Source organism: Lethenteron reissneri, chromosome 16, assembly GCF_015708825.2.
Source record: "Lethenteron reissneri isolate LAM-NWPU_2019-01 chromosome 16, ASM1570882v1, whole genome shotgun sequence".
In the NCBI taxonomy this organism is placed as follows: domain Eukaryota; kingdom Metazoa; phylum Chordata; class Hyperoartia; order Petromyzontiformes; family Petromyzontidae; genus Lethenteron; species Lethenteron reissneri.
The window spans coordinates 13,190,046-13,212,160 of NC_083794.1; the positions used below are offsets into that span (position 1 = coordinate 13,190,046).

The 22,115-nt window shown below is 48.6% G+C and overlaps 1 protein-coding gene across 1 annotated transcript in view; it reads right to left on the minus strand.

The window, feature by feature from the left end:
- Positions 1 to 22,115, minus strand: part of LOC133343010 (probable phospholipid-transporting ATPase IA) — a 113,591-nt gene that overhangs the window by 41,564 nt on the left and 49,912 nt on the right. Inside the window, 5 exon segments of the mRNA XM_061552435.1 lie at positions 11,491 to 11,601; positions 15,992 to 16,060; positions 16,062 to 16,176; positions 17,505 to 17,677; positions 19,912 to 19,976. Of these exon segments, the coding sequence (XP_061408419.1) occupies positions 11,491 to 11,601; positions 15,992 to 16,060; positions 16,062 to 16,176; positions 17,505 to 17,677; positions 19,912 to 19,976 (533 nt within the window).

Below are 22,115 nucleotides of genomic sequence, written 5' to 3' on the forward strand. Positions count from 1 at the left end.
AACTGAAACGCTTTGGTTTGAAACGTATATACCCTAACGTCACTGTTTAAAAATAAAATGCCCTGCTTATTTAAGGATAGCCATCTCAAGCGTGTTGCCAAAGAGGCCAGTGATATATATATACATAGTCTTAATTAAAACCTCAGCACCAGAAAGTGTGGTGATGGAACAATATGAAACCAAAAGCATGGAGGTGTCGTATAACAAAGCTGCAGCATGTGATTATGATCTAAATTTGCGATTGCTGCCGCTAGAAGGGACATTTCCGTCAGCGAGGTTGGAGGTGACCAGGAGGAGATGCGGAGATGGGGCTGGGGGGGGAGCACTTCAGCTCAGAGCTGGCGCAGTTTGGGTTTTAGATTTCCGGCGACAGGCGGTGAGGCCAGACGGAAGGGGCGAGGAAGCTCAGGAAGGGGACGATCGCGGCTGATGCTTCTCCCTCGTGAGACAGTTGGCCCCTATGCAGCAGGGGAGCCAGGAGCCAGAGCAGGTGTCGGCTGTCGGCAGAGTCTCCAGGCAGGAGGAGCGAACGCTTTCAGAGTGAAAGCAGGGATACCCATAGTTGTCCGATACAATTGAAATCAACTTGGCAAAATTCCAGCTCGAAAAATGTTCATGAAGGTCTGACGGTTGTGCGACAAACATTACTCTCGTATGAAGAGCGGATGAGAAAGTGGTGACCCCCACCCCCCCTCTACAATGTGGAGCAGAGGTCAAACAACAAGGGACATTAAGAGGTAACTCTGCGATATCCACTTCTCCGGGCTGTACTCTTAACATGAAGGGTTCACACACTGCAAGAGATCTGAACAAACGCTTCATCTCATAAGATCTCATAAGATGAGATGAAGTACTGTTTGGCAAAACACGAAGACAAAGTGACGAAATACAATTTCTAGTTTTAAAAGTATGACAAAAGAACATATTTATTGCCCAGTGAAAAAACCAAAAATCTAAATGAATGTAAGAAATGTGCCCATGCATGCTGTCGGTAGATTTATGTGCAATCGGCAAGACGCCACACGTAATGCTCCTGGATTTTAAAAGCCACCTGCGATTTACAAGGAACGTAATACAGTCAGGTCTCACGAGTAGTTGGCCTGCGGTTAGCTCCCGTGTACCTCCGCGTACGCGCAAATTCGTGTAAGTTGGGGGTGTTCGCTCATACGAGTGTCATATAAGATGTACAAAAATGTGTAATAAATCACAGTACATCAACTAATCATCGACGATGCCATCCAGGTCAGATAGAACGCGAGATTGTTTTGGACTGGTTTCTTGCGCGGGTGACACAGTTACACGCCCTCAAATCCACGTTCACGTGATGGCAATGGAGGGGGGGGGGGGTGATTTGACTCCTCGCGACCCGCCCTGTGCATGTAGCGACAGTACGAGTCACAAAGTGTGAGGATGGATCGGGGTCAGTCGCAAATCAGCCGGCCCGCTTGCTCCGATCCCGCGTACTCCGATACCGGCGTACTCCGATACCCGCGCATTCCGATACCCGCGCTCTCCGATACCCGCGCACTCCGATACCCGCGTACTCCGATACCCGCGCACTCCGATACCCGCGCACTCCGATACCCGCGCACTTCGATACCCGCGCTCTCCGATACCCGCGCTCTCCGATACCCACGCACTCCGATACCCACGTACTCCGATACCCGCGTACTCCGATACCCGCGTACTCCGATACCCACGTACTCCGATACCCGCGTACTCCGATACCCACGTACTCCGATACCCACGTACTGCGATACTCGCGTACTCCGATACCCACGTACTCCGATACCCACGCACTCCGATACCCGCGTACTCCAATACCCACGTACTCCGATACCCGCGTACTCCGATACCCACGTACTCCGATACCCGCGTACTGCGATACTCGCGTACTCCGATACCCACGTACTCCGATACCCACGCACTCCGATACCCGTGTACTCCGATACCCGTGTACTCCGATACCCACGTACTCCGATACCCACGTACTGCGATACTCGCGTACTCCGATACCCACGTACTCCGATACCCACGCACTCCGATACCCACGTACTCCGATACCCGCGTACTCCGATACCCGCGTACTCCGATACCCGCGTACTCCGATACCCGCGCACTCCGATACCCACGCACTCCGATACCCGCGTACTCCGATCCCACGTACTCCGATACCCGCGTACTCCGATCCCGCGTACTCCGATACCCGCGTACTCCGATACCCGCGCACTCCGATACCCACGTACTCCGATACCCGCGTACTCCGATCCCACGTACTCCGATACCCGCGTACTCCGATCCCGCGTACTCCGATACCCGCGTACTCCGATACCCACGTACTCTGATACCCACGCTCTCCGATACCCACGTACTGCGATACCCACGCACTCCGATACCCACGCACTCTGATACCCACGCACTCCGATACCCACGCACTTCGATACCCGCGCACTTCGATACCCGCGCTCTCCGATACCCGTGTACTCCGATACCCGCGTACTCCGAAACCCGCGTACTCCGAGCGCCACTAACTCTGAAACCGTACTGCATTCTACCTTGTTATGCATTCACTGTAACTTTCTTCGCAAAGCAATTTTTTTTATTCCATTACGTGTGCCCAGCCAAATCCTTCATTGAATTACGTCAAAAACAATTTGCGCCCCAATGGTTCGGCGGAGTTGACACGCCAGATTACAAAGCACTTCTCTCGAGTTCTTAGCCACCTCCCCTCCTCCACGACCCCCCCTTCCCCGTTGTGATGTCAATGGAATGCCGACTGCAGTGGCCGTGACAGCTTCGACTTCGTCTTAGGTACATTCCCCAGTATTGTGTCTGCCACTCAATCAGCTACCGACGGTTAAGTAGTCATAGGCCAAACATATTATAATGATTTTTACATTCTTCTCAGAGTAAAGTCTCCAATTCGTAATCCACTCTGTCTCCCGTGCTCTGTCACGTCGCTGTGAAGGACCATTTGCCAAGCATAGCCTCTTATATTTTAAAAGGCCACAGTGGTATTGACGAATGTGTTGGGTTTGTTTTATGTGTGTGTTTGGCACCACTGCCAACAGTTTCACAAAATAACCCGTTTTATATACACAAAACAAAAATACAAAGATCCCCCGTATAGCCTTAACAGACTGTTGGGGCAAGTGCTGTTCGCGAGCACCTATGAAGGCCGGCACGGCACACGAGGGGGTGGGTGGCCAGCACCACGCCCGGCCACCTTTGTGTCCCCAGTGGCGATGTTTACACACCGCCCCAGGTACTTCACTCGAGACTGAGTCGACCTAGGGGAAGCCCAGAACCGGTTCAGACATATTCGTCACTGGTGTCGGCCGTGAGCGGGAATCGAAATCGGGTTGCCCGGGTTCATAGCGAAACGTGCTAACCGCTGCACCACCACTCCCCATCTCACACACACACGCGCATACACGTGCGCGTTCTTTCTTCAATGTTTGTGTTGGCGGTAAAAATTTTACGTGGGTTTTTATTGTCCATTGTCTTTTGTCATACAAACATTTCCTTTTTTTTAATTCTCGTTTAAAACAAAACAATGCCAGGCTGGAGTCTGTTAACAATGGAGTGGGGGGGGGGGATAAACATGCCCCGCCACCCCACTGTGAGATAGAAAGGATGATTATTGTCACATTTGTTTACTTACCACAGCAGCACAATTACCGTTGTCAAACGGCTCGCTAATCCAAAGCAAATGCCAATTACCGTGGTTTAGAATGGATTAACATGTGAACTCTAACATGTTGGGTTGGTCCATTCCTCTGTTAATCTACTCAGGTGTTCGTGTACAGTACAGATAATTTGTATGCTTATAGGATTATGCGTTTCCACATTTATCCGCTTGTGCGGTTATCCTTTGTCTCAACATGTGATTAAAAGAGCGACACCTTTGAATTATAATGATGTTGGCGTGGGAGCAGAGGAGTATGATTTTAATCGAGCGATGCTTGAAAATTACAAACACAATTACTATTTGATTAAACTAAATACAAATGTTCAGCCCTTTGTCAACCCCACTACTCGATGAAGGCCTTTCCACACCGTGGCGGTTGTTTGACCATACTTCACCTTACTGGTCATTGCGGGTTGATGAAGGGTTTGGGGAGGGTGGGCAGGGCCGGTTCAAACATCACTCGTCACCGATGTTAGCCGTGGCCAGGACTCAAACTCGCCGGGTTCATGGTCCACTGCGCCACAACCAATGCAACGCTCGTAACCTCAAACAATTTACGAATATACATTTTGGGATAAACACACCCTGTACATGGGTAAAGATTACGTCTAAAACTGCACGCTGGTAGCAAGATGCGCGTGGAGCATTATGAAGGGGAAGAATATTCTATGGTCACGTAGATAGAAAAAATTATAACAATAAAATAAAAAAAAAATTTCCTACACGCGATTTTACCGGAAGAAACATAGCAGATGAATTCCTGCAGTCACGAAAGTTTTAAGTCAGAAGGGGAAGAAGTTAGGCTCGAACCACCCCGGCACGAAATCCAACATTACAAGCACGCCACTCATTAGGCCACCCAGCTGCTCGTACTTGTGTGTGTATGTGTTTATATTTAACAATCCTGAAACATTAAAGACTATGCGGTTGCACTTGACGGGAATGACAAATGTCACAATGGTGCCACCTGCTGTCCCGCTGCGTGTGTTCGAACCACAATCCCAGGATTGACTGCGCCCACATGGCAGCCAAGAGCCAACAGGGGCCCCCAAAACTGACAGGCCAAGGCACCAAAGTTGACATAAATAAGTTAAAATTTAATTATCGCTGGAATGTATACAGTTGGCGTTACATTTTTTATTTAGAGTTTTTTTGCTGCTGCTGCTGCCAACATTAAAAAATAAATATGTAAAAAAAGTGAATTTAATTCATATCAGATGGCCTTGGCAGTGCTTGTTGGTGATTTTGCGAGCGGTAACACCCACGGCGGCGACGCGGACGTTTCTCCAGTGCTGCCGTGGCGCGCACCTGGGAAACGATACGTGGCTCGAATAAACACGCAGGGCCCGGAATATGCACCGCCGCGTATGGAAGGAATGCAACGCATTGATAGGAAAGGGTGGGTGCCGCAAGTATAAGTTGCTGTCGGGAACTTGCAGGGGGGGGGGGGCAGGGGCGGGGAGGCCAGACGTTGGTGTAAACAAGAAGACAAGTGGGCAGACAGCGCAACGTGAAGGCCTTCCTCACTCCCACTCACATCCCATCTCCTCCACTGCATTCCTACGCGGACCTCTATCCTCATTTTTCTATATCTGGGTTTCTTTTTAAGCCGTGGAATTTGCCGCTCTCTGCCTCAGGTCTCCCCAATCCCCCCCCCCCCCTCCCTCTCTCCTGCAGCTCTCGGCGAAGCATTCCTAACCGAGTCTCCCAGCACCGGTGCAAAATCTCAAATTTGAAGAAGGGCCCCCAAATAAAGTGACTCTTCCTCTCGTACCCCCCCCCCACCGCCCCCCCTGTTTCTAAAGCTCTGCGGACGCGCAGCCGTCCGCAGGATGGCGAGTGAAATTTCCACTCGAAGGAAATCTCATCAGTAGAGTGCTCAAATCACGTCCCATGCTGACACTCAGCTGGTTCCGTTCCACGACGGGACGCTCCACCACCCACTGCACCTCCTTCGCCACGCCGAGCCCAGGAGAAATACGACCGGGGAGACGAACATTTCATTCTACGTCCAATCACAGTTTCGGTTTTTTTTTCACACCTCCCCGACTGAAATGTGTGAAGTTACTTCATTTCATAATTTTTTTTAATGTTTAGGCCAAATCTGCATATTTTCAACGCAGGAAATCCCTGGTTATAATTTCACATCCGCAAAAATGTCGAACACCCATGGAAACAAAATCGCATTTTGTATAAGCAGTGTATATGTATGTTGAACTTATTTCGCACCGTACGTAGGCTAATCGGAGGTGCAGGGGAAGGACTACTAAAAACAAAAATCAGTTCTACGTGTGAGCATCAAAATCAAAACATCTGACTCATTAAAAAGCATATTTACAAAAATTTTTTTTTTAAAGAATGCAGCAATGGTATTGTGTTAGGTTCCGTGTAGGAATGTCAGCTCACGTTGTTTTGGGTTACGGTGCACGCGTACACGCGTACATGCGTTCGTTGCCTCTTTCTGGCTTAAAATATTTGTAATAAAAAATTAGCTGACTTGAGCCTCAGGCCCAACCGAGACCTCTCTTATTAATGTCAGAGTAATTTTTATGGTTATCGCGGTAAGCTAGGGTTTAAACTGCTACCTTTGAACCTTGCACACGGCCAGGGCATAACAAAGCCGGCAAGCCCCTCTTCAGCTGTTTGCAGACATATCCATTCCATCTGCTTCACATTTTTCTTCCACTGTTTAAATTTTTTCGTTTCTCCCCCTGTCTGACGGGGAATAAGCTCCTATGATCTATTCCATACACTGCAGTAAGCATATATATATACACATATGTATACTGTATATGCCAATCTCAATGCATTATTCAATACCACTGGTGTGGCCTTAAAAAGGAAAAACATATAATAGGTGACGTTTTGGCCAATGGGCCTTTTTTATTGGACATAAGAGGCCTGAGAGAGAGTTTGATGCAAGTTGATATTTCTCTGACCTCTCTAATGATGTGCTCTGAAGAAGGGTTATTGCCCAAAAAGGTCACCTATTATGTATTGTTCCTTTCTAGGCCACAGTCATTGACGAATATGTTGAGTTTTTATCAACTGTGCTTGTACTTAACAACAAAAAGATACATTCCAACGACTCATTTAACAAATGGATTCATGTCTCCTGACGTAATTCAAGGGTTTTTTTTAACCATACTTTACCGTGCTGGTCAGTGCGAGTCGGGGGGCAGTTAGGGCAGGACTGGTCCTGATATCACTTGCCACTGATGTTAGCCATGGCCGGGAATCAAACTCGGGTAACTGGGTTCAGAGCACAGGGCAAACCACTGTACCACCACACCCACGCCATGTTACAAATCTTCTGCAACATTTAAGGCTCATTGGGAGCTCACGAAACCATGAAAATCTAACCCTAAAAATAAAACCAACATCTTTGTACTCCAGGAGCATTATTCTTCAGTCACCCTGTAGCAAGTGTTGGAAGTAAACCGCGTACTGGATGCTTTACGCATTAATAAGATGAATTCCGCATGGCTTTTAATGTCATGCGTAATATCAATTTGGCTGTACAGCTTGAGTTTGCACGATGCAGCCAGCGTGCGGTGAAGAAGTGATACACGAGGGGCCACCCGGTGATGTGTACGGCTAGACTGCAGTGTTTAGTTTTTGTTTATATTGAAATAAAAACATTTGTGGTATATTCGCATTGACAATCTTTATTTGGATTTACTTACTCCTCTTGAGCTGTTATTGCCCAGTGGCGAGATGTTATCTGCCTCGCCTGGTATGCAAGAGGTCGTGGGTTCGATCCTGACTCTAACGATATCTCTACATTTGGTGTTTGTATGTGGTCAGGTGGATTTTTCTCCGGGTTTTCAGGTTTTTCCCTCCACATTTAGAAACATTCGTTTCGAGTATTTGGCTGCTACAAATTTCCACGCGGTAAGCCACTTCGTTGAGCAATCATTTGTGATAGCCAGGTCGCTTCTGAAAAAAAGCTACATAGATCAGTGGGCCTTACCTGGTAAAATAAGTTTTTGCAAAAGGCTTTAGTCAATGCATACCCTTGAGGCCTTCATCCAGCAGCGGATTTATCACGGCTGATGATGTTGATTTAACAGATGTGCTACGTTTGTTGTCGCAATGTGGGAGCCCGGGAAACTAAGCTGAAACAATTTTGTGGTTTCTTTGCAGCAATTAAAACTGCTCCCCCAAATTTGTTTTTACTTTAATGGAATTGCCAGCTATTATAGAGGCAGTGGCTGGAATATAAATTGCAATCATATGCAAGGAATGCTTTCATGATTGGTAGCACTTAATCACTCAGGAACTAACAAAAAAAAATCCCAAACGGGCACACCCTTGCATCACAAGTACTTTTATAGACCCATGTACGGTAAAAAGAAAGAAGAGGAACTAGAAAATAACGAGCAGGGTGTGTTGCACAATCATGTGCTGGAAGGGCTTCCCTCGCTTAACTGCTGCTATCGATTTAACAACACACAAAGGTGTGCATTACGCGTACAAAAGATCTCACAGCCTTATCCAAAACCAGTTCAGGAGAATTGCATTGTGGTCATGATTGCCTTTGACCACAAACTCCACACAATGTGAACAAATGTGGACAAACTACAGGCGGCAGTGAAACAAATACAAAACTGCAGACTGGTTGTCTTCTTATGAGGACTTATGAGTACAGTACTGCCTCTGGGATGTCTCATACACGAAGAGGGCTTAGCTTGACAATATGGGGACACATTTAGCTTTCCCAATGGCAACAATTGTTCAAATCCGTAAGTGACAAAAACAGTGCTAAATGTTCTCTTAATGTTATGAACAATGCAGTTCTTCTGAACTGGTGGTTCTGCATAAGGCCGCGAGCTTTGGTATATGCTATGCACATATTTAAGTGTTGTTAAAATCGATGTGTGCCAACCGTTCTATTGTGGTAGATTTATCATCACTTACAGATTTACACTGATCTTACAGTTGGAGATTAAAGTGGCTAACTGTTTATCTGTATCGAACATCGTTTGCATAGATATAAATATTTGTATGAAACTATTTATGCCCTTACAGCCTTCATGGCCAAGAGGAGAGATCAGCCTTATTATTTAATTAACAAACAACAAAAAACACACTCCCCATTGTTGCACACGGATTCAGAGGGACGCACAACGGATGGCTTGCACATTTGGTTTCGGGTGCTGTACGTGAACGGTTGGTACACGTTAATAGGGGGGCCCTATTCAATTCAGTTGCGGCAAAACAAAACGAGAGCCAAAGCTTTATGTTTCCATGTTTCCATGCCTCGCGGGGATTTGCACAGTACACTTGACCTGCTCGGCAGTGGAGCTGTGGAGGCCCATTTCTTTGAAGCCACTTTTCCTAAACTTTTCCCAGCGTCTCCAAGCACCAAACAACATTCACTCGGCACAAACTGGGCGCAAGTGAAGAAAACGCACGTATATATCCGCGCGCACGCACGCCGTTTCACACAGACCAACGCACACTCGCAAATTATCGTTGCGCCACACAGTCCAACTAAGACTCTGTGAGGCACTGGATTCCAAGGGGGATCAAGGATGAGAGGTACCCAGGCCGCAATAAGTCACGAGCTTAAGCCTGCCAACAGCCGGAATTTCACTTTGTACAAAGCAACGCATTGGCCACCAGTAGGGCTGGCCAGTACACTGCGCAGAAATCCACTGGACCCTCCGTAAATTGTTAAGCAAGAAAATTATTCAAAACACTGTCTGGCAAAATGCTATCTTTCTCCTCAACTAATTCCCCAAACCATATCAGCGATGGAAAAAAAATACCTTCCTGTTGTGTTTGATGTGAGCCCAACTGGCCTTAACCCACTTTTACACTTGCGGCCTGTAGTTCCTCAAACTAATTTTTGCTCTTTTACTGGGGGCAGATGGGGGGAGTATAGGGCATGGGGTTAATCCACAAGGGGACTAAAAATTGATGATAAAATCCTTCGAAATTGCCCTTTTAATAGCAGAGTGAAACGAACAGCAACCAGATAGCACTGTGGCAGCCCAGGGCTCTGGCTTAAGTCATTAGGCACATGTGGTGAAGGTGTGGAGCCCACGCGTGTGTAGGACCTCAGAGTAAGCCGAGCAATGAGACACCAGAACTGGTCCCATGTGAGCCGTTTGCAGGGGAAGGCAGAGTGAATGTGCACATGTGTGAGCACAGGTTTTTATCAGTCGTAGGCATTACTTAAACACACGTGTGTGTCAATGTAGCTGTGTGTGTAATGATTAGCACCCTGCACAAGAACCTGATGACCAAAATTTGGTTAACATCAGTGGCGAGTGACATCTGAACCTGGTTCTTGGGCCTCCCCAAGATCGACTCTTGCAAACACAGCAATGAGGAGACACAGATATCTAGAAATGGTGCTGGCCAAACTCCCACCCCCCCCATACACTATGTGGTTGCTCACAGCACTTGCTCCAAAAGTCCGTGAAGGCTATATGGGGGATCTCTGTCTGTATATACAGCAGGGTCAGCCACAATCTATGGTAAATGTCAAATTGCAAGCAGTCCAAAATTTGCATAAATTACTTTACATTTACATTAATTGAATCCTATATTGGACTGTTCAAGCGACACGTTATTCTTTCATGAAGAATTGCCTTCCGTGTGACTTTTCAAGTATCTTATTTTCTTAACTTTCTGGCTATCCCTCTAAAAAAAAAATTGTGAAAATTTAATACATTCATAATCCACCGCGTGAAGCAAAGTTTTGATGAGGAATGCACAGGTCAAGGCCAAACCAAACCCTTTAGCTTTTGTTACGATACTGCTTACTGGCGAGAAGCGCATTATTTCATTTTTTGGGAATTGCAGACAGAGGTCTTTCTGCCTTCCGTTTGCATACAAGCGGAGATATGCATTCACACGCACGCCAACCACGCAAATTTGCTATTACTGTACACCCAACTAAAGGAGGCAAACGTTGACAGATAAACCTTTGTGATGCCCAGCCAATGCATCCACTGGAAGGATTGACAGCTTATTTTCATATGATGAGTCAATTCAATTATACACAGCTGTCAGCAGGAGTCAGTTTGAACTCCGTTCATAGCTCACTTTTTTGTATCAGTTGAGCAGGCAGTAAATATAACCTCTTGGTGTGTCTGTGTGAGCACATGTGAATGCTTGTGAAGGACAGCACCTTGGTTAGCGCAACTACGCTACGAACCCGGCGATTGCCGGCTATGGCTAGCAAGTGGCAATTCATATCTGAACCAGGCCTGGGCTTCCTCGAAGTTGACTCAGCCTTAACAGAGTATCTGGTGCAATCGGGTAAACATCAGCACTGGGCAGACAATAGGAGCCGTCATGCCCTTCGTGCGCTGTGCCGCCCTTCATAGGTGCTCGTGAACAACACTGTGTAGGCCAAAGCATGCTTGTGCGTATGTATGCTTACGTGGGAAGGCTTAAGTAAATAATGTGGCCTCTATTCTGTCCTCTGCAAACAGCCAGCGTCAAAGACGCTGCATGGCAAATACAAATTAAGATTCCCCATACAGCCTTAACATAATGTTGGGGCAAGTGCTGTTAGCAAATGCCTATTAAGGCCGACACGTCACCCGACATGGCAGCCGAAAGGGTTGGTAGCCAATGCCACGGACGGGTGCCTTTTTCTTCCCAACGCGACTGTTTGCACACCGCACCGAGATAATTTGGCATTTACAGCAAATTTCCAGTGCTTTGCTAAAGAAATTGCACTTGGCTCAATGAATGCTTTGAGAGTTTTAAGCATTCTCTCCAACTATCGACTATGGCTGCCGATGCCGCACGGCACACGGGTACACTTGGGCACAAACCTCAATGATGTAGAGCACGACGTTCTTGTAGAAGGAGTACAGGATGCACTTGGCCACGCGGTTATAGCTCCAAGCACCGTGCACCAGCAGCAGCTTCTTCAGGAAGCGGAACTGCTCACCACACAGCGGCGTCGACACCCACCGCGACGACGGGACACATGGTCACAACACGCCAAAACACAACGCCGAGCGTTCTTCGTTGCAAGGCCCGCGGGGCCACAGGCGGCCCCCTGGTGGCCTTTAGTGCGGCTCCCGACGCGCGGTCACTCGACAATTCACAACACGTGGGAGAACAACCCCCCATCGTCGTGCTGCTGTCAAACCCGATGGTTTCAAATGTGTGGCGGCCCTCGCACTGACGTCTTATCGGCGAAAGTGGCAACCCATCTGAAAATGAGTGAAGGATATTGCCACGACACGCCAACCGCAACGCTTTTCACATTCGTACAACGGTGAACAAGTTGTCCGAGCGCCCACGGCTTGCTTCTCTTCCCAGACGGTTGTGACGTTAAGCTCCTCCAGCCATCATTCTCTGCCCCTTTTATTACCTGTTTTTTTAAATAACAATTTCAACTTGTAACGCACCGTACAGGATTCGCTCAAACTCCCAGAGACTCGGGAGGCGTGAGGACCACAGACGAGCTGTAAGGCGGCAGCCAGAGGCTGCGAGCCGGCGCCAATCATTGCCCAAGTTCTGTGGTCCTCCATATATTAAGGTGTTTACATGTGGGAGGAAAACCGCAGCACGCGAAGAAAGCCCACGCGTGCGAGGGGGTAACGCTCTATCCCATACAGATTGAACTCGTGGAATCTACATTTGTGGTGAGCCAGGGTATGGCACCTCGACGCCACAGGAAGGGAGTTTCATCACAACAGTTGCGTGATCCACCAACCTTGTGTGCCTCCACACTGCTGGGTAACAGGATCATCCTTACGCCCGTTATCGTGGCCCCGGGTCATAGGCGGACAGACAGAGCTGATGCAATAACGCTTTAAACCTTAAGTTGAAAAGCATCGATACATTGTAAATTTCGGTTTAAAGCTTTCGTGACTGCAGGGATTCATATTCTTGGATCTTTCGGTAAAGTATTTTATTATTTCCCTTCTACGTGACTTTACCGACAGAACCAAGAATACATTGTAAATGTTTACGACGGGGGCTGCTATTGCGAGTACCAAGAGCAACGAAAGTTTCCTACATGTGGCGTGGACTCAGCCAACCTGATTCCAAACCCAAAAAAAACGACGAGTGTGACAATACAGCGAAGGCACATTTTTTTTAACTTAAAATGAGCAAAAACATGTAAGACACCGAGCTCGCTCACAAAGTCGTGCCACAAGCCAAGAGTTTTGGCTTTTTTAGTGTTTCTTATTAATCCTATTGCACTGCAAGTGAGATTTATTATGAGTGAGGTCATCAACTGGCACGAACTGTGGCAGCACGTGCCAGGTCCGTGAACATCTGCCTTTTAACAGCACACGACGCATGCGCCACGTCAAACTCAGCTGTCGTGTAGAAATTTCCTTTCTTGGTCTTTTTATTTTTTGTAACATTAGTTTGGACTAACACAAAACCATCAGCAGCAAAAGGCCTTCAGGGTTTCTCTTTTGCCACCCCTTTTCTTTGCATTATACCCGCAAACCGTGTACGGCACACGTGCGCTTTTGTCAACATGTGGAGAGCAGTGGCGCGGCTGTTAGCGCACGGCGCTTCGAACCTGGCGACCCGAGTTCGATTCACGTTCATTGCCAACACCAGTGACAATTATCAGCACCCCATGGTCGAGCGCGTCCCCTAGAGGTTGACTCAGCCATCAAAAATTTGCATCTGGTGCGGTGAGAAAAAGGCAGCCGGGCACGGTGCTGGCCACCCACGCCAGCCTTCATTAGGTGCTGCTCGCTAACAGCACTTGCCCAAACAGTCTGTTAAAGCTATACGAGGGGGAATCTTTGCCTTTACTCTCTGGTGTGCGAGCGAGCGAGTGAGTGCGCACACGTGCGCGCGTCACAACCCCATTGTAATTTAGCAACGTCCATGAGCCGCGCCCCATGCGGCCGCAGTTTAATGGAAAAATAAGCTTCTCATTATCGCGCTTGAGGTGTGAAATATGAACTGCCACCCCAGCGCACGCCGCACTCTCCTCCGCTCCTTCACGGTGTGCAAAGTAATTAATCTAAAGGTGACGTTGCCGTTGCAAGTCGAGGCAAAAAACCCAGACTGGTGTACACCCAGGGTGGAAAATGGCCGTGAAGGAATCTCTCTTTTTTTTTCTCTCCTCTCTTCTGGATTTTGACTCCGTGACTGAACAAAAGTGCATGTTTGGCACGAGATGTGTTGCACTCTCATGCCAAACATGCACAGTTGTATTTGAACAGCCAGAAGAGAACGAGGTGGGGAGGGGGGGGGGGGCGGCGCATTGGGTGACGACCCTGGGGAAGGGTCAAGAGGTGGGCTTGGAGACGAGAGAGCTGGGGGTGCACGCAGCAGCAGCAGCAGCAGTCAGCAGCAGCAGCAGCAGTCAGCAGCAGCAGTCAGCAGCAGCAACAGCAGCAGCAGCAGCAGTCAGCAGCAGCAGCAGCAGTCAGCAGCAGCAGCAGCAGCAGTCAGCAGCAGCAGTCAGCAGCAGCAGCAGCAGCAGCGGAGCTTTTGGGGAAACATCGGCACCGCAGTGACGGGCCAGGGGGAGCAGGGAAAAAAAACAGAATCATTAAGACTCGTGCAACAACTGAGAAGTGCACAGGGAAGCGTGGATGAAACGCACGCTTGGAATTGCGCTGGAGAAACAGAGAAAGAAACAGGTGAGATATTTACAGGCACCGTGAAAATGGTGAAGAGAGTAAGCGGGCATGGGAAGGACATGTCGTGAGATGATACGATGGCCGACGGTCAAGAATAATTATGGAAGTGGTAGCCAAGGCATGGAACACGTCTGGGGAGACAACTGCCAAGGAGATGGAGCGATGAAATCAGGTCGCGTGCCGGTACTGGGTGGTTTATTGCATCGCAGGATCAAGGAGAGATGGCGGCTTGGGGAAGTCTTCATGCAGCAGTGGATTGAGCACGACTAAAACGACGACGACGACGATGATGATAATGACACATACGCTGCAACATACTCACACACATTCTTGGTTCTTTCGGTAAAGTCACGTAGAAGGGAAATAATAAAATATTACCAACAAAACTATTATTATTTCCCTTCTAAGCGACTTTACCCAAAGAATCAAGAATACGAATCCCTGCAGTCACGAAAGCTTTAAATCGAAATTCTCACACACGTTTTGTGCGCTGCTGGAGTCACCGCTGAGTTGAGCTACAGCAGCATTAGGCAGCTAATCTCAAGGGAAATGCTACAAGATAGCGTAATAACGTTCTTTGCAACAAATCCACCTCAGTGTTGGCATGGGACGTGGGGTGCAAGGAATGAAATAAGACTCTCTCCTGGATTTCTCAGCCCTGTGCAGTTGCACTGCCATCGACATCCTCTGTATCCTGGCTAGAGGAAGTCATTGTAGCTATGCAGACCATCACGCCAACCACGTGATGGTATTAGGAAGCCAATGGAGGTATGCACTTTCAAATCTAGGCTGAAAACTAATTTCTTTAGAGCTGCTTTTTGTGTTTAGTTTGTTGTCCTTCCGCCGCACCTCCGATTAGCGCGGTTGGCTACGTAGTACGGTGTCAAAGAAGTTCAACGTACATACAGCGAGCAGAAATGCAGCATACGCGTACTTGATGCCAAGGTGTCAATTTCTTATATATTAGTATAAAAGTCAGCCTTTATCCGTTTATGTTTCTATTGTAATTGTAAATCGCGCTATGACCAGTCTCAAAATAAATTTCCCGAGCCAACTTACGCTACAGGGAGTTTATTATTTAACAGAGATTTATGTTTGTGCATTATTTTCAATTTCTCATGTGGTGACGTGGTTTTTGTACTTTATTCATTTTGCTTTCGTCACTTAGATGATCCAGATCACTCTTGCACAGCAGACTTCATCCTAATCTTTATCATAATCTCTTGCTTTCATATAATATAACTTGAAACTTGATCATCTAATCCAAATTATATTCATAGAGCACCTTCACTCAAGGCGCCTGCCATGCGGTGCACTATTAGATGACAGACCAGAATGATGTAGTTGGAGCGTACGTATGTTGAATTTCTTTCGCACCATACGTAGCCAACCATGCTCATCAAGAGGTATGGGGCGGGGGAAGGATAAGAAACTAAACACAAAAGGCAGTTCTAAAGAAAGGATTGAGCAATGAGCGACCGCAACAGAGGGTACTAAGGAAGGGGGGGGGGGGGTCACGAAAGAGCAGGGGAGGGACGGAAAGGAGTGGAGGGGGCGAGGGGAGAGAAGAGAAAGGGAAGAGAATGGGCAACAGAAAAGAGGTGGAGGCTTTTAAAGAGAGGAACGGAAGGCGATAACGAGGGAGACGAAGTGAGTCGGGCGGGCAGCAGGAGGGGCAGAGCGGAAGGCAGCGCCACGCTACCTGCCCGATGGAGTAGTCGGAGGAGTTTGCCGCCTGCAGCCCCTCGACGCCGCTGATGCCCACTCCCACAGTGCGCCGTCTGAATCATGCCCACGTCGTTGGCGCCGTCGCCCACGGCCAGCGTGATGGTCTTCACCTGCCGCTTGATCATCTCCACGATCTCAGACTTCTGCAGTGGAGACACCCTGCGAGGGCGAGGCGGCCACCCCCCCCCCCCGAGGTGAGATGGACGCGAGAAGAACAGGGATGGGGGGGGGGGGCGACAACGGGGGGGGAGAAGGAAACAATTAAGCGTGAAAAAGGGAAAGCGTGCGATGATAAATGTGGAATAACAGATGAGCAGAAATCACATCGTCTAGGCTTACCGCTTACTCTTGCCCCAGGTTTAGTGGATGTAAAAACATCGAAGGAAACAGCCAATGACTGCGGCCATTTTTTAAACATTCTGCGTATGCAGTATTTATGTAACTTAACGTACGCCTTGGCGATTTTTATTCAGAAATAGCAAGCACCTGCCAACTCTCCGTAGGTGCATTTCAACCTTGAGGCTAAGATCACAACATAGAGAGACGTGTGCGCATTAAAGACAAGCTGAATAAACCCGCCATGCCAAAGAAAACCAAAATTGCCGACCACCTCCAGGCACGAAACCGTGAAGCCCGTGACCTCCACGTGAACCAGATTGTCCCGAAATTGACCGCTCTTCCACAAAGAAAAAAAAAGAAATAACAATAAAATTGGATGAAGGGGGGGGGGCGAAGGGGGTTGGGGGGAGGGAAGAGGAAATGAGCAAGAAAAGAATGAGACGGAGAGACAGAAGCAGATGCTCCTGTCGGGTTTTGTTTTGGTTTTTTGGCGACGATGGGCGGCCGTTTGATCCTCCACCCAGCAGAAGTGCCACGGGCCCCGAGCTGTCAGCAGGAATCCCACAACTTTTCTCAGTTTTTTTTTTAGTTTCGTTCTATTTTCTTTTCACGTTTTTTGTATATATAAAGCTTCCCTGAAGATTTTCATTGGCCGTTCCGTACAGATGTAGACATTTCGCCGAAACGAAAAGCCGAAGAGAACATTTAAAAAAACAACAACACTGCATTAATTACACGGAGAGCTATCTGGAGCACGTTCAGATAACAAATGAAGGCAACGGTGAGCAAAAGAGGTCAAACGTAGGCACACACGTCAACCGAGCAGAGTGTGCAAGCAAAGAAATACGGAAACACGACTGAGAAGCACACGAAGCACACGGGGGGGCCGGGTCACCGCCAGCACGAACGGCAAAAACAAATCGAAACGTCCAGCAAAGTTCAACTCTCGTGTTATTCTTTGTCGCTCTAATTTTCCGTACGGTTGCTCTTTTGCCAACAACAGATAATGACCAAATCAGGCACGCTCGATCGGTCAGATCACCGGTCGTCGCTCGCTCACTCGTGCTGAGAGCGAGGAAAAAAACACCGGATGTGAAAAAAAAAATTATACTGCTTTCCATTTTTTTCGTTTTACAGTGGTCACCAACCGGCAGCAGATGACGGACTTGCAAGAGAGGGCGAGGTCGAGGAACGAGTGGCGGAGGTCGTAGGCGAGGGCGTACTTCAGCGTCTTTCCGTCCACGATGAGGGCCAGCTCGTGCTCCTGGCCCAGGTTCTCGCCCAGTGAGGTGCAGTGCTGAGCCAGCGTGCGCCTCGTGGCCTGTCAAGCCCAGCCCACGAGCAGAGACGACGTCCGTCAGCGAATCATTCATGTATTCATTCCGAGTCCACCATACCGCTGATCTCGTCAAGAAGCATAAACCGTCACACAAACTGGGATCATCCTCGCAGTAGGGGCTTTTGGCTAGCCGGTCCCCGCATCGCGCGCTTTCAGATGCGCTTCTGCGGCCATCGGGAATGCTCTTCCTTCCGATATTAGGACGCCAGTGGAGCTCCGCACTTTTAAATCTACATTAAAACTAATTTATTTAGAACTGCCTTTTGTATTTAGTTTGCTGTCCTTCTCCGCACCTCCAATTAGCACGCTTGACTCTCGAATGGTGCCAAAGAAGTTCAACGTACATACATGCAATGACGACCATTTGCGGGCACAGGTCCGCACACGATCAGCATTGTGGTGCTTAAATCATCGGCTGTGCACGGCTCCTCTAAGAGACGACACCGGAGCAGACGAGCGAGGCATCGTCTGCTCTCCGCCGCAGACGCAGTTCGTGTTCCGGGGATGCGGGTGGAGACGGCCACGATCGCCGAGGTTCGAGCTGCAGCAGCCGACACCTGCGCGGAGGCGGTCCGGTTAGCGCCAGATCGCCCGCGGTCCTTCTAAACGCCGATGGAGAAGTCTGCGCTACTCGCAGTCTCATCTCAGCAGCCGCCAATATTACTTGCAGTCGTCACGAGTCATCCGCAAGATGGATAATTTCTTCGCCGAGCCTTTTATGGATAACCTCAATGAAACAGGTGAGGAGTAAGTGTACCGTACAACAGCAGCCAAGTGACAATAAGACTGACGGTACTGCATCTCTACAATGAGCTATAAATACTTCAGATGTGACATTAAGATTCGTTGATTGAAATTGGAAGCTGGCGGTCACAATGCATGCAATGAAACATTCACGTGCTAATAGAATATTTAGGATCGTTGAAAACAATATACAAATGCTCTGCTAGTGAAACATTTAGGCTTGTCGGGCGAATAAATATGCATAAAAGAGAGGGAAAACTATTACAAAGAATGACTAATGACATGGTCAAAACGTAACAAAGAAATAAATTCTTGAAACAGAATCGTGATCCTGATTTGTGACAGCTTGTCAAATTACGGGTGGGAGTGAACTATTGCACCTGTCATGAATACCAATTAAAAAGGCTGCATGCAAAACTAATTAACGCTCATAATTCACTGTTCATCCATTGTCAACATGGGGGGCTCTTGCCTCTCACATCTGGCAAGCGAGCAGCATGTGTTTCATAAGCAAGAGAGTCAAAACCCAGTCGAGAGTTGTGAACTGCTTAAACAAACATTACTGGAAAAGATTGGTCCACAGGCTGCCGCACAATAAAATACATTTTCCTTGAGCGGCGTGCTGAACTTTTCCTGTGTTTATTATTTATTTGCAGGCAATCAGATTTAGCGGGATTAATGCAGGAGGTTTTTTTTGTTGAAGTAATTTGAATAAAAGTTTAAATGGAAACTCCAGAGCTGTTAAGGGAATAATCCTACAGGGGCTACTTTGGTATAATTTATTAAACCCCATGAATTTAACAAATGGGTGCCAAACACCAAACACCGCATATGTGACCGACAGAGGCCTGGAAATTATCTCTGCATGAGCCAAAACCATGGCCTAACACCACTAGAGAACAATCAACAAGTCCACTTGCATAACATTCGGAACACATCAAATACCTATTAATGTATAGATAATTCTATATTTTTTTATTCTTTATTTAAACATTGCTGAACATTATCAGCGGAGAGAAGAGGAAAATAAAACAAAATAACCACTGTCTGAAGAATGTGTTATTTATTTTTGTTAGAAAACACACTTAAGGATTTGGAGTGGGGCTCAGAGAAAAGGCACGCCCTCGTTAGGGTTATAATTGCATTAGGCACCCCCTTTAATTTATTTATTTTGTCTGCACATCGACTTTCCAGGTCCCCCGAGGGGCCAGCTTATTTCATTTAAGGACGGAGCAAGAGGCAGGCGATGCACTATTAGAGTAAATTACTGTGTGACGCCGCACACTGCCACTCACACGCAACCCAGATGGGGTGGCTGAGAGCGATTACAAAACTATCCGAGAAATTATTCAAAGTTTTAAGAAAAAAAAAAGAATACGTATTATGCAATTAGCTCCCGCGAGGAACGCGGCCGGCTCTCTATTTCCCGTCCCATCCCATCAGCGGCGATGACGAGAGGGGATCACACTCACGTCCAGCGTTTCCTCGTTGACGATGAGCACTGACATGTTCTGTGACAGCAGCTTGCAGGCGTAGCCTTTCGGATGACAAAACCACAGGAAGACAACAACAACAACAAACGCCATTCGCCACTAAGTGGTGGCGACGTCACAACGGCGCTTGTGCCAGGCTATGTGTACTCTAAGGCCACGTGAAAGTGTGAAACGGCCGCTGGCAGGAGGTCACGGGACAGACACCGGGTGCCACGGGTTGACTGACTGAAACGGAAAGATGCGCGTGCAACAACAACCACCATTCGCCACTAAGTGGCGGTGACGTCACCACGACGCTTGTGCCAGGCTAAGTGCACGTTGAGGCCACGTGAAGTGTCGACTGCCCGCTGGCAGGAAGTCACGGGGCAGACCCAGATGCCACGGGTCGACTGAGATGACTGGCTGATGCACCACCTGTGCCCCCTGCTGTGACAAATTGCTGTGCTTTAGCCACCCGGCGCTCCACTCGTTGTGAGCGTCGCTCCTCCCCCCTCCCAGTAGCGTCCTTCACGAGCCTCCTCCACAGAGGCCGATCTTGACACCGCTGCTACCAGCCATTGACAAGTCCACCCAGCTCCACATCCTCCTGTACCACATCACTCCATCTCTTCTCTAGCCTGTGCCGCGCTCGTTTAGCCCCCTCTATCTAGCCGAACAAAAGCTGTTTAGGCATGCGGTAGCTGGGAATGTGGGCTACATGACCCAGCCAACGCAGCCTTGTCTGCCGGAGGAGCTCACCGATGGGACTTTGTCCAGATCTTTCAAGGATATGTGACCTCCTCACACAATCCAGCCTGGTTAAACCCAAGATGGATCGTAGGCAGGCCAGCCTAAATGTTTCTAACTGGCGAAGATGTTCCATTAAGGAGGTCCACGTTTCGCAAGCGTAGAGAAGGGAGGGAATGACTGTGGCCGAGAAGACCTAAAGCTTCATGTGGAGCGACAGACCAGCTAGATTCCACACAGCGTTACGCAACCGATGAAAAGATAATGCCGCTCGACTGATTCGGAGTGAGACCTCTGCTGTCAAACCAGAGCCGGTCATGAGCACACTTCCCAGGTATGGGAAACTCTCCACTCTTTCCACAACTGCCCTATCACCAATTGGGAGTTGTGTGGGGGTGGAGTGTACAAAATACCCAGGCAGGTGCTTAGTTTTGGTGGGGCTGATAGTAAGTCCCCACCTCTTAGTGGCAAGCTCCAGGTTCAGCAGCAGCGCCTCCAACTCCTCCCCTGAGTGAGCAGCAATTACCAGATTATCGGCATACATAACATGATTGAGCAATAGGGAGCCATCCCTTGACCGCACCCGGGCATCAATCAGTCTCCAATTGTATATGTACCAGATGGAAATTCCTCTGGTACAGCTATTGAAGGCTTCACGAACTATGGGGTCGAAAGAAGAAGAGCCACTCCCTGTTGTTTGGCAGTCTCCTGCCCTTGGCAGTCTCCTGCCCTTAGTAGAGGGCTGTCCACCCCTCATGGTGGCAGGAGCCAGAGCCGGTCCACCAGACCTCCTGAATACCACAGAGATCCAGGCGGTACCGGTCCAGCTCCCAACAGAGGAGTGGCAGCCTCTCCTCCGAAATGAGCGTTCGAACATTCCACGTGGTCATCCGAAGTGGCTTTTTGTTGTTTCTGGAGGAGCCCCAAGGGTAAGGATTCAGTCTCCTGGCTCCGCCAAATGCGGTTTGGCCAGGAGATGTCATAGACGCCTGTCCCCCCCGGGGCCTCCGGCACAAGCTTAATAAGTTTTTTACATTGTAGTTTAGTGGTAATTAATTGAAGGTGGAGGGGTTACCAGCCCCTCGCACCCATCCAGAGCCCCAATTTGGCTGCTGTGGTGGTTACAAACGCCATGAAGGGAAAGGCCAATCTAAACTGGCCCCCCCACACGGCACTGCCCACCACAGCGTTGCCGTCCGGCACCACGAGGAGGTAGGGCGTTGTTTTTGCGCGTGCGCACACCGTGTGACATGCAGCAGGGGTTAGCTCGCCACGCTCTTCTCCGCACAGAAAAAAACCACAATCGACGCCACAACCATTGTAAAACGAACGTGAAGCCCTGCGCGCATCTCAATCTGGCTCCATTCCATCAAGGGATTGCAAATCCAGTCCAGATTTTACGCCGCACCCGTGCGCGCTGACATGCAGATCTGCCGCCCACTCTGAAAACGAACACG